Raw genomic sequence first — 13,323 nt, forward strand, 5'->3', positions numbered from 1 at the left:
GTGAATACCTAACACAACTGTGTTTTGTAACTTTAGCTAGAAAGTGACTCGAGGGTTCTTGTGCAGGTAGTGCATAGTGTCCTATTCTGGGTACCAGGACTGTTTTTTGTGACTGGCTGCCAGTTAGTCTCTTTTTCTTTTATGTATTTCATGGTTCCTTAGCTTCCACAGTGAATTTGTTTGATCTCTTTAGTAACCCATATTGCAAGTTTCATAGATTTTAGTGTTATGGATTTTTGGATGTTCTGTGCTGCCCCCATATGCCTTGACATGCAGTGACTTCACTGTGTTGCATATATATTCTTACATGTGGCTAGGGAACATATCTCACTGTGCCTTCCCCCTAACCTTAATACAGAGTCCTTTCATCTCCAGCAGGTATCCTAGTGCTTCAGTAACCCTACTGTCATCCACCCCTGTGAGAACTTGCCAGATTTACACCCATCTTCTGTCTCTGAATTTTCTCTAGGAACCCAGCTCAGCAGCATTGCATACAAGAAGGTTCTGTCATCAGTGATGGCATAGCTTCATTTTTTTTTTTGTTTTGGATAATAGCAGCCTCTCTTCCTTTCTTTCCTTTACTGTGCCTTCTAGGTAGTTTCTAGACTGGGGCTTTTGAGTGGCAAATGGTTATCCAGGTCCTAACTAGTTTGGCTACTTTAAATATTTATTATACTGTTTATGATAGTGGTTATGTTGGAGTAAATGAAAGGAAACTTGGATTTGTAGCTAATGGATGAACTATAGCATTTATGGCTTTGTGTGTGTGTGTGTGTGTGTGTGTGTGTGTGTGTGTGTGTGTGTGTGTGTGTGTGTGTGTGTGTGTGTGTGTGTAGGGTTGCAGTAGCAAAATTTAGTACAGAAGCAAATGTTTTTGTTTAAGGAATGTATTTAATTTAATAAGTATCTGAAATGTTTCCTTTGTACCTTATTACCACAGAAAGAAAAGTTTAATGGAACCACAGAGAAACAACGGGAAGCACATCAAAGTTTGCAAGGTTGGTAGTATTTAAGTAGTTGAACTATAGCTACATTAGATAAAAATTAAAAATATTGATTTGATGCTTGTTACATATTTTTGACCTTGAATTTAAATGTCTTTGATGGGGTTTCTAAAGTTGAGATAGATCTCGTCTTTGTTTTAGTTGTTGCAAGAAAAAGAAAGAGCGTGCCTGTGGTGCCAGAAAGTACTCCAAACCTATTAAGTGTTCACCAGGTGGACTAGTTCATAGATCCTTTTCATCACTTACTAGAACTACAAGTGCATTCTAATACATAAATATGTGGCTACCAGTTACCAGAGCCAGGACTCTATCGACTTTGCACTACTAATGTTTACACAGTAACTTTACATGCTGCCACTGTCATCTCTTAAAATGATAATTTTCATTTGTGATGCTAGTCAGTGTATAAGGTGTCTTTACTGTTTGCAACCTAGTAGAAATGGAAACCTACGAAGGAGCATTGCATAAAAGATTATTTAGAGCATCTTTTAAGCTACGGTGATAAATTTGCTTATCTTGTAAGTCCATTGTTCAGGTAGCAAGCAGTTTTCCCCCACTAGTTACTTTCTCTTCTTTTGTCTTGATGATGCCTAGGCCTTCATCTTGTCAAGTCACTTGTCCCACAGGAATATGGAGAGGTCCCCTTCACTAGTTTTCAATCTTAATTGAAATCCTTTGTTAAAAAAAATGAAGGCAACAATACCTCTTGCCCTTTACTCTGGGAGATTTCCTAATGATGATTTTAAATTTGGAATTGGTGTCCTCACACTGGGAGTAGGAAACATTAGAGCTCAGATTCCAGAACGGTTGCTTTCAGTGGAAGTCTGCCCTGATTCCAAAAGACTTGCACTGATGGCCAGATTCTGAAACACTTGCTCGCAGTGTAAGTGGTCACTTGAAAGCAAGTCTCATGGAATTGGGCCCCAGATATTCATCATTAGATCACTGTTACAGTATGTAAAGCTATTGTGAGTTACATTCTGCCAAGGATGCAACAGCCAGTCAGGTTCCATAGCTTTAGAGCACCCTCCCCATGCCCTAACCACTAAGGGAATCTGGAAGAGCTGTTTACACAATGGTTAGGGTGTCAAACCGTCAGAGTGCTCTTGCCATTGAAGTGTGCTTTCCCTGTGGACTTTGAATGATTGACAGTATACTAGTGCTTCACCAAGGCTGGACAGGTAAGTACCTTTCTGGGTAAACCTTCCACTTTACCTAAATTTATGAGGCAAAGTTTACTTTTGAATGAAAGTTTATATTTAAGCTAAGATTTGTGTTCCTTGGAATTTTCAGTGAAAAATTCATTCACAAAAGTAAATTTTTTAAGTGTGCTTGTTTGTGGAAAATTATTTTAAAATCACTTTGTGTAAAATTTTAGTGCATGCTTGTGGTAAATTAAAGATATGGGCTTGGACCTGTGGGTTTAGTGGTTTGCACTTATTTATTTTTTTTACCTCAAAACTGTAAAATTCCTGTCATGTGGTTTATTGACTGTTCAAGGCTCTTCTACACACTTATCAGGCACTTTTTTAGATAGGACATGGAGCAGGCTTTGGGCTCTTTGGTTATTCTCTCTCCTGTCTGCAAGAAGAAGAAAGTTTTATGGGAGTTTTATGGGAGTCTTTGATAGTCAAGACATCTTCCTCACTACGTCATCATCTGCCAATGAATGACTGTGCTATGGCCAAGTCAGGTGCCTTGGACCACTCATAGTCTTCTCTCGATCCCACTGCCATTGCTCCTCAAGAAGATGCTAAGGACAAGTAATTGGTCTTGTCATCTGCGGCTGCTTGATTGTCCTTTTCAGGCAAGAGAGAAACAGTCTCGTTGATCGTGGGAGGAGGGAGCAAACAATGCTTTACCATGAAGTCGACCTAAGGCGAAGGATTCCTGGGAAAGAGCCCCATTTTTAGGTCAGTCTTTGTTTAGGAGGTTTCCTGAGAGAAGAAAACAAAGTTAGGCATATTTCCTGTCCTTTTTCACATAAGATGGAAAGGGAAGACTGTCTAGGTTTTACTAAGGGCTTGTTTCAAGACTTCAGTTCTTTAACTTCTGAGTCTTCCCTAAGTTTTAAAAGAAAAAAAAAAGATTTCTCTCTTTTTCAGAGGCCGATTCCAGTCAGGATGACAATAATTAGACTGGGATTGTATTTCTCCAGTACCTATACCGCAGGAATGGTAATCTTATTCTAATGAGTGTTTTTCTTCAGACACCCCCCAAAAGTAATTTTTCTGAAACTGTAGTCAGTATGAAAGAATTGCTTCAGTGGAACAGTGTGAAATTTCAGTATCTAAGCAAAAATATTATTACAGATGTATTTTCCTCAACCTGCAGCTATTATTCCTGTCTACCAATATCGGGGATATGTTTTGAATAATCTGCAGTGTGTCCTGACAGTCAACCAACTGCCCCTAAAATGTCTGATAGTTTATATAAGATCCCTCACACCCACAAGTATCTATTTTCTAATACTAAATCAGACCCTTCAGTTATTTATTTTGCAAAATAGTCTGTTGCCAAGGACCTAGTGAATGCTAACTATATCCTTTCTGACAAGATGGGAAAGCTTTTGATAGATTGGGGAAGAAAGTATATTCTTATTCTGTTTTAGCCTTCAGAATTCTAAATTGTCAGCTTTGTATGTCAGAATATCTGTCTGCTTTGGAAAATATTTAACTCCCAGCCTACCTTCTTCAAGGATTAAAGAATCTCTGAATTATTTAATAGCTTCTGTTTTTTTTTTTTTTGGGTAACCAGCATTTGAAGTGTTCTTATCACTTTACTGATACTGTATCCAGAGCAGCTCTACTGGGTCAATAGTGAGAAGGAATGATTGGTTACATTCACAAAATCTAACAGAGGATTTCAAAGATGAAATCTTGAATTCTCCCCTAGACAATTGGTTACATTCACAAAACCCAAAAGAGGATGTCAAAGATGAAGTCTTGAATTCTCCCCTAGACAGATGTGTATTGTTTGTCCTCTCTTCTGCTGAGGTTCTGATATATGATGAATGAGGGAAGTTAAATTAGGGGGTCACATAGGTTTTTTTTTCAGCCTTCCTTCCCAAAGTTTATTTGAACTTTTCCTTCCTATTCAGGTTTGTTTTATAGGAAACTGAAGAAAGAGTCTCATTAAGGTGCAGTCAAACAGAATTTCATAAGGCTCAAGGCAAGGAGGCTCATAAAAGTAGTGAGGAGCCTCCCAGAAGCAAGGACAGTCCAGAAAGGCATACTTCACTGTGTCCCTTCAGGAGTTTCATTTTCCGACCCTGGCAAACCCATTAAATGTTTCCTAAGGTCTTCATTTTCCTCTGTAGCATCAGGTAACCTTAGACAAGTGGGTTCTGAGAATCCTGTAAAAAGACACATGAAGTCTGAAAATCATTCAGAAAGAACTCCAAGTTAGCACCAAGTAAGCTAGAGTCTTCACTTTGTAGTCATTTAAACCTCTTGTGGTAGAAGCCAGTGGGAATGACCAATTAAGGACTTAAGTGTTTTTTTCCCTCCACATTTTGACGATTGTCTTGTATTTGCAGTCTGGGATTAAAGTTAATTAATTTAATTAAAATTTTCTCATTCCTTCTCACAGGATAGTGTTTCTAGGATGCTTTTTGATGCATCCCTCATAAGCACTTCTTTCTCAGGGCAAAGTAGTTCTTTACAAGAGACAGTTTCTGATTTTCTTCAGAATGTCTCTGACATCAACCAAGGGAATATCTCAGGATTTAGGGTTTCATGGTCTCTAGAATTCTCATGATTTTTCTGGCCTGACATCTCATGAGAAAAATTCAATGGTTCCTAAAATCCATTTGAACACAACACCAGCATGCACTTTTCTTTCAGATCCCAGTGTTTGATTTTGTCAAAAGGGGTTACTTTGGTGGATGGACCAATTATCTTTCAATCCAGGTCACTCTCTCTCTGTTTCTACTTCGTCTGTAATCGTAGATGCCTCAGACTTTGTATGGGGAGCTGTTAGCCTAATAAACATCTATGAACCTATTACTAACGGCCACAAGGGCCTTTTTAATGGGGTGAATGTCCAGGGTCTGTGGAGTAAACAGGACAGACTTTAGCCAAATGTCTAAGAAATGATATCTGTAGTAAGTGCTCTCAAATTTCCAAGCCATCTTTGGATTTCAGGACCTTTGCTAGTATTCACAGGTGACACTACAGTAATGTGGTATGTAAGCTGGGGGGGGTAGGAACCAGATCATACTCCCCTTTGCAGACCATCTCTAGTAGCCTGGGGCCTAGCATGTTCATGACAACCTTTCACTTCAAGTTGCCTGCATCTCATCAGAGCAAAACATGTTTGCAAACAAGCTGAGCAGGGTAAGCACTTACAATGGAAACCTGAATCTGAGAAGTCTTCCAAGAATTGATCCAACTGTGGGGAACTCTTGAAATAGATCTTTTTGCCTCCATTCTCAATAGTGTAAGAAATTCTGCTTCAGGAGTCCTTGCAAACAGACCTGGAAGATGGATGTCTCTTCATTCCTTTTCATTCCCATAGATGTGAAGGTTCCTGTACACTTTCCCATTGATATCCAGAGTCATTCTAAAGATTCAGAAGGATTCCTGAAAAGTAATTATGGTGACTCCCTTTTGACCAAGCCAGCAGTGGTTCTCTTTTCTTTTCAAAATGACCACAGGAAATTTTTCCTCAAAAAACGGCATTACAGAAAGTTTGGGGGAAGGGGATGTTCTTCATCTCACATTGCTGCAGTCCTAACACTTGGGTAGTCCGCTGTCCCAGTCGGCCCGAATACCAAAGTATAAGGCTGACGTCGGTCAAGGTGCATTTGTCTGACATCAGGATGTCAGGGTACAAATGCGCATGACCGACGTCATATCCTCAGTCTTTTTTGCCGCATGGTCCGATGCAGAAGCAGTATTGCGAGTGCAGGTTGGCGTTCTGAAATTTTCTGAAGTCGGAGTTTCAGACCGAATCAAAGTTGGCTAAGTACCCCGTTGGGGAATATTTTGTTTTTTTCTTGCCTCAGTATTTAACCGGATGTCAGAAAAAGTGAATAACTGTATTTCTTGTGGGAAACAGATACCTCATAGAGATTACCATACATTGTGTATACCTTGCTTAGGGCCTGAGCACGACGTTGTTGGCTGTCGCTCTTGTGCTAGATTTAACAAACGCACTATTAAGAGAAGATTAGATTGGGCCAGGTTAGTTTTTGGGAAGCGTTGTAATTACAACATGCCATCAGATGCTCCGACGCCCGCTTCGTCTAAAAAGCGCAAGGACAAAGCAGCGAAGCCTAGGGTGGAAGAACCGTCTGTCCCGGACGTCGGTTCTTTAGAGGGCTCGGTGGAGCCGGTGGTTCTACCAGAAGTTCCTTTGGATTCTCAGGGAGAGACTTTACTGTTACAAGATGTGTCCTCTCAGGAGGTAGGCCAGACTGAAGGGGCTTCTCAGGTAGCTGTTCTCCCCTCCCTTCCTAAGGTGGTTAGGCCCTCCCCTTCTGTTTCCAAGGCTCCTTCTAGAGGCAGGCCAGGGTTAACTTCAGTGGGGTCTCCCCTAGTACTACAGGGTCTCTGCCTAAGAAACATATGCTTAAAATGGCAGAAGATTTGATTACTATGATTAGAGGTTCTATACCCCCTGATAAGAGGCCTAGGGTGGAACCTGAGCTTGAGAGTTTTGAGCAGTGTTCGAGGCTTCTGAGTCTTGGCTGAAGACTTGCAGGAGTTTCCTCCTTATTCTGATTCTGATGTAGATGACTCTACACCTTGGCTTCTCCTCCTGAGGATTTTTCTTTTCAGAGACTCTTCATTCCATGAGGGAGCATTTTAAATGGGAAGGTCAAGATTTCTCTGATTCTAGGAAAAGGCTTAGGGAATTTTGTTTCTACCCCAGCATAGGCCTTTAGCTATACCTCCTGTTCTGGATGTGGTAGAGGATGTTTTTGCAGAGGCTTCCCTGAACCCTGATTCTTTGCCTCCTGCCCCAGTTAAACCGGACAGGTATTATAGGGTGCCTGAAGCTCATAAGTATCTTTTTAAGAGTCCTAGGGCAGACCCAGAAACTGTTTCTCAGGGCCCTAAAGGTGTTAAGGCTTCTGTTGTTAAAAATCCTGTTCCTTCTGATAAAGAGGCAAGGGCTCTGGATAGATGGGGAAAAAAGGTGTATACTTCTTCCACTTTAGCCATGAGGGCTTTGAATTGCCAGTTTCACATGTTGAAATACCAAAATTATCTCCTTTCACAATTGAAGTCTAAGGTGGATGCTCTGGCGGAAGGTATCGAGTGTAAAGAGTTGCAGGATTTAGTTCATGTTTCTGAACAGGTGGGTAAGCATTCCTTGCAGTGTGGTTTTGATGCTGTACAGGCCTCTTCGAGGGTGGCAGCCACTGGTTCTGTTCTTCGCAGGCACGCCTGGCTCAGGGATCAGAATTTAGCTGAACATGTAAAGACAAGGATTTTAGATGCTCCTTTACAATCTGATATGTTATTTGGTGCGCCTGTGGACGCAGTTTTAAAGAAAATGGAGGACAAGGCTAAGTCTATGCAGACTGTTAAAGATTTTTTGCAGGTTCAGCCTCCAAAGTTTAGTAGAAATTGGCCTACTAAGGGGTGGACTTATCCTTCTTATGATTCTCAGTCTAGGGGTAGATCTAGACGTGGTAGGGGCAGAGCTCAAGGTTCTTTTAGGCCTAGAACAGGCAGTTCGCCTGCCCAGTCTTCTGGTGAGGGCAGGGGTCAGTCCTTTCGTAAGCAGACCCAATGACTTGCCTTTTCAGCTGCCAGAGCCTTCTCGTCTGGCAGCACCTTTGGGAGGAAGGCTGGCACTTTTCAAAGAAAATTGGAGTGTTATTACACAAGACAGATGGGTATTGGATATCGTTCACCACGGTTACAGGTTTTATTTCCATACCTTGCCTCCTTTCAAAGGCATGCCAGACATTCCTCCTATACAAAAAAAAGAGGTTCACAAGCATATTTCTCTGTTGCTCCAGATAGGGGCCATTCAGCCGGTTCCTGTGCCAGAAAGGGGCCTAGGATTTTATTCTCGCCTGTTCCTAGTACCAAAAAAGGGGAACACGTGGAGACCAATTTTGGATTTGTCTATCCTCAACACTTATTTGGACATTCCCAAGTTCAAAATGTTGACGTTACAACAGCTTTTACCTTTGCTGGGCAAAGATCACTGGATGGTAACTTTAGATCTCAAGGAGGCTTACCTTCATGTGCCTATCAGACTCAGTTGCAGGAAGTATCTGCGTTTCCGAGCTGGAGATTCCCATTATCAGTTCTCTGCATTGCCCTTTGGCTTATCTACTGCCCAGAGTATTCACAAAAGTTCTGGCTCCAGTTGTAGCTTTTTCAGGCTAAAAGGAATACAAATCTATCCTTACTTGGACGACTGTCTGATTCTGGCTCAAGAAAAGGACGAGCTTCTTCAGCATCTGGAATATGTGATAGCAGTGCTAAGATGCCTGGGGTATTCTGTGAACGAAATAAAGTCCAGTCTAGTACCCTCTCAAGACATGTGCTTTCTGGGTGTGAGACTGAATACAGCAGCCCAGATGGCCCTTTTAACCCCGGACAAACAAAAGAGTCTATCCCTTTACTTCCATCAACTATCTCATCAGTCCGTGCTGACTGCAAGGACAGTCCTTCAAGCATTAGGGTTCATGGCATCTTGTATTCTGGTGCTTCCCAATGCCAAACTGCATATGAGGAAGCTACAATGGTATCTCAAAAATGTATGGACACAGCACTGCCAGGATCTGGACACTGTCATTCAAATAATACCTTGCATTCAAAAGGAATTTTTGTGGTGGGCTCAGGAATGTCACCTAAACAAGGGACTCTCTGTGACCCGGCCAGAGGCGAGTCAGATTCTAACGACAGATGCCTCAGACATAGCTTGGGGAGCTCATCTGAATGGAAAGTGGATACAAGACAAGTGGCCTGCCAGACTACAGCATCTACATATCAACATGAAGGAGATGTTAGCAGTCCAGTTTGCATTGATGGCTTTCAAGGAGTTACTTCTTCCAGGGCAGGTGTTGATTCTAACAGACAACACAACTGTCATGTGGTACATCAACAAGCAAGGGGGAACACATTCTTATCCTCTATGCAGGCAAGCAATGATTTTGTGGGAGACTGCGCTCAGCTTGCAGCTTACTCTTCAGGCAAGGTTTCTGCCAGGAGCACAGAACTCCTTAGCAGATGTGTTAAGCAGGCAAATCATGGATCCCCACGAGTGGAAACTGGATCTTCATGTATTTCAAAATTTGACAGTGTCATGGGGAACTCCAGACATAGATCTGTTCGCTTCTCCACTAAACCACCAGCTGCCAAAGTTTTGCACGAAAAGTTTTCATCACACAGCTTGGAAAGTGGATGCTCTTTCGTTCAGTTGGGAAAATCTTCATGTGTATGCCTTTCCACCTCTGCCTCTCCTCCCAAAGGTACTCCTAAAGGTCAGACAAGACAAGCCAAGGATGATTTTGATAGCTCCAGATTGGCCTCGGCAACACTGGTACCCATTACTGAGGAATCTGGTAAGAAAGCCTCCATGGCCTTTACCTTTAATTCCACACCTTTTGTCTCAGAGGGACGGTCATCTACTCAATGTCAGGCTTCACTCTCTTCATCTAACAGCCTGGCATATTCTGTTTTGAACCACAGCAGGTCTCAACTTCCTCAACAAGTTTTGAATGTGATTATGGAAGCCAGAAGACCTAGTACACGTAAAGTGTATGCAGAAAAATGGAAGAGATTTTTATTTTGGAGTGCAGCAAAGGATTTGGATGTTTCTGAGCCTAATTTGAGTGTGGCTCTTCAATATCTTACTGAGCTATTGGACAAAGGTTTGTCTTTCTCTTCCATTAAGATTCATGCTGCAGCAATTTCAGCTCACTATGATTGTGACCCACCATTGTTTTCTCATCCTTTGTTCAAGCAATTTCTTAGAGGGCAAAGACTATAAGACCCCCTCGTAGAACTCCTGCTCCTGCTTGGTACCTCAATTTTGTGATGGAGAAACTTACTCTACAACCTTTTGAGCCTCGGCTACTGCTGAGTTGAAATACTTGTCATGGAAGACTGCTTTTTGTTGGCCATTACTTCTGCAAGAAGGGTTTCTGAATTGCAGGCCCTTATGGCGGTGGAGCCTTTTTGATTTTTCATAAGGATAGGGTATCATTACGCACTAATCCTTCATTTATGCCTAAGGTGGTTTCTAGTGTGGCTTTAAACCAAACTATTCATTTGCCTACTTTTATGCAGATCCCCAAAATAGGGGAAAAGATTTTGCACACTTTAGATGTACACAGGCAGTTGCGTTATTATTTAAGCAGGACTAGGGATTTTAGGCAGTCTCAGCAGTTGTTTGTTTCTTTTGCTTTGAGTTCTCAGGGCAAGCCTGTGTCAAAACAAACTATATCTAAGTGGATTGGGTTTTGCATTGCATTCTGTTACTCCCATCATGGCAAGGAGATTCCAGCTGGGATTAGGCCTCATTCCACTAGGGCTACTGCCACTTCAACAGCATTTCTAAGGGGTGGCAACTAAGGATATTTTGGAGGCAGCTACTTGGAGTTCAGTGCATACTTTCTCCAAGCATTACCACCTTCCTCTCTATTCTAAGTCCAGGGCTGGTTTTGCCACTGCTGTGTTGCAGGGCATTTTGGCAGCTCCTGCTTCATTATAGTTTAGCCATCCTCCCTTACCTCTGCTTTGGGATTCTACCCAAGTGTTAGGACTGCAGCAATGTGAGATGAAGAACATAGTACAGTTTTGTACCTACCATAAATGTAGATGTTCGAAGATCCACATTGCTGCAGTCCAATTTTCCCTCCCTCCTTCCCCTCTGTGTTTAGGGGTGGTTGTGTGGGTGAGGTTCTATTTTTTGTAAATTTGTATATATTGTACATATTTTAGGTACAGGAGTGTTTTGCTGTTTTTTGGTTTTGGCCTTATCTTTTTAGGGTCTTCTGACATCTGGGGCAAGAAAAGACTGAGGATATGACGTCGGTCATGCGCATTTGTACCCTGACGTCCTGATGTCAGACAAATGCGCCTTGACCGACGTCAGCCTTATACTTTGGTATTCGGGCCGACTGGGACAGCGGACTACCCAAGTGTTAGGACTGCAGCAATGTGGATCTTCGAACATCTACATTTATGGTAGGTACAAAACTGTACTTTTTGATACCCAAATCTGCAGCTTCTTCATTTGACTGACTGGATATTTTAATACCTTTTAGGCACATATTATCTGAGGATGTGCAGCAGGTATTGAAGGATGCTACGAAAACTGCTAGAAAATCATATTCGAGTCTGTGGAAAAGGTTTTGTAGTTGGTAACAAACTAATAAACATGATCGTGCAATATTTGTGCAAGGTTTGCTCATTGATTCCTCCTTTCCAAATAGTTTCAAATCAGTCAGATTTTTAAAGGGATTCTTCATATATGTCCACCTAGAAGGTGTCTCCTTCTTGAGATCTCAGTTTTGTTGTAGAGAAATTAAACATTTTTCCATTTGAACCAGCTCATCAGGCTGAATTAAAGTTTTTTAACCTCTGCAGAAAGAATAGCTGGGTTACAAGCTCTTATCAACCATATCTCATTTTCCGTAAGGATATGGCTTTTTTTAACAGTTTTATTGAATTATTACTTAAGACCTAGATAAACATACATTATTACAAAATAAAACAAACCGTATTAACATATTCCCAGTTGCAAGCATTATACATCACATATATTCTTTTGTATAATTGTCAACAGTCCAAGGTTGCATAAATTAATCACTTTGTGCGTTCTCGTAAACCTCACACCACCAAAACATTCTGCATGTACTGTACCCGCTATTTTTACTTTTTTTCTACGTAATTTGCTTTTACCCTTTCTAAAAAATCCCACTTCCAGTTATTTTATCTTTGTTACAATATTCAGTACTTCAATACAGTTGGTTTAGACTATGATTTCCATTTTCTAATAATTATTTTTTGGTAGCTAACAGAATTAAACTTAATAGACTCACTATGTCTAGGCAATTCAGATACTGTATCCCAGCTCAAAAAAATAATATATTTTTCCATAGTTACACCCATTTGCTCACTCATTAATTCTGACAGTACTCTATAGGGAATTTTTGAAGTCTAACAACTCTTTACACGCCCAAAACATATGTTCCCGGTTACTTTTTTTCTTCTCCATCACACCTGCAGCATTTTCCATCTACGTGAAGAAAAATTCTTTGGAGTCTACTGGGGTATAAAAATACCTATGCAAACACTTTTAAGTAAAAATCCTAAATCTGCTAGACTTTGCTGTATATGTGGGGGACATACATATGTCCTCTCATTGTTTCCTTGTGAATTGCTTATCCAGTCTCTTCCCAATCTTTTCTAACCTGCAGTGATTGATTCCTATAGTTATCATGAAATATTTTATATACCCTACTAAAAAAAAAATACGGTATATTTGAGAACAAATCCTTCATGTATGTCTAAAGCTGTCTGAGAGTCAAGCTGTTTATCTCCCTGTCCTTTTTTCCACATCCAAAAATAAGGCAGGAAGGATTTTGCTTACTGTAGATGCCCACAGATAAATTGGGTACAGTACTGACAGGACTAAAACCTTCTGAACTTTGAATCAACAGCCTGTTTCCTGTGAAGGTAAAAAAGACATTTGGTGTCAAAATAGACTTCCAGATGGTGTCCCATACTGTTTTCTGTTATTCTTACCATGAAAAGTCATTTTTAGGCAAGGTCAGGTCCCATTTCACCAGGGCTTTGGCTTCTTCTGTGTCTTTTTGGAAAGGGTACATTTAAAGTACTTTAGAGGCAGCAACTTGGCCCTATGTGCATACCTTTACAAAATATAAATTTTTTCCATGTTGAGAGCAGTTTTGCTGGGAGTATTTTCCAGGGTCCCTTGGGCTCTAGCTCTTTTTTTTTGTTCCGTTTCTTTCTAGGGTGCGGTAATGTAGCTCTATAGCTTAGGCTCTAGCAACAGTGATTTAATGATGAACATGGTACGGATATTCAGATTAGCTTACCATTTCAATCGATATTTGAGGAGATCACTTTTTTGGCAGAGACACCCTCCCTATTTCATCTTTTTTGTGTTGTGTTTTTTGCCAGGGTGTGGAACCTTTCTTCCTAGCATGTACCTAAAAGGCAGGGCTATAGCTGCCTTTTCTCTGAATCAGGAAAGGCCTGAATATTTGAGCCCTTTAGAGGTTAGAACATGTGGAAGGTATCCTGCTTTGTATGCTGCCTAGTTATCATATCCTGGACAGGATATAACCCATGTAGATTAGGCTAATGGAACAGTGATC

The 13,323-nt window shown here is 41.0% G+C and overlaps 1 protein-coding gene across 8 annotated transcripts in view; it reads left to right on the top strand.

Moving 5' to 3' along the window:
• Positions 1-13,323, top strand: part of CLIP1 (CAP-Gly domain containing linker protein 1) — a 4,646,656-nt gene that overhangs the window by 2,632,404 nt on the left and 2,000,929 nt on the right. For all 8 annotated transcript variants that reach the window (XM_044068589.1, XM_044068590.1, XM_044068592.1 and 5 more), the window contains one exon: positions 941-998. In XM_044068589.1, coding sequence (XP_043924524.1) covers positions 941-998 — 58 coding nt within the window. The remainder of the gene's footprint in view (positions 1-940; positions 999-13,323) is intronic.

This window comes from Protopterus annectens, chromosome 4.part0 (assembly GCF_019279795.1).
Source record: "Protopterus annectens isolate FY-2018-M chromosome 4.part0, PAN1.0, whole genome shotgun sequence".
NCBI lineage: Eukaryota > Metazoa > Chordata > Ceratodontiformes > Protopteridae > Protopterus > Protopterus annectens.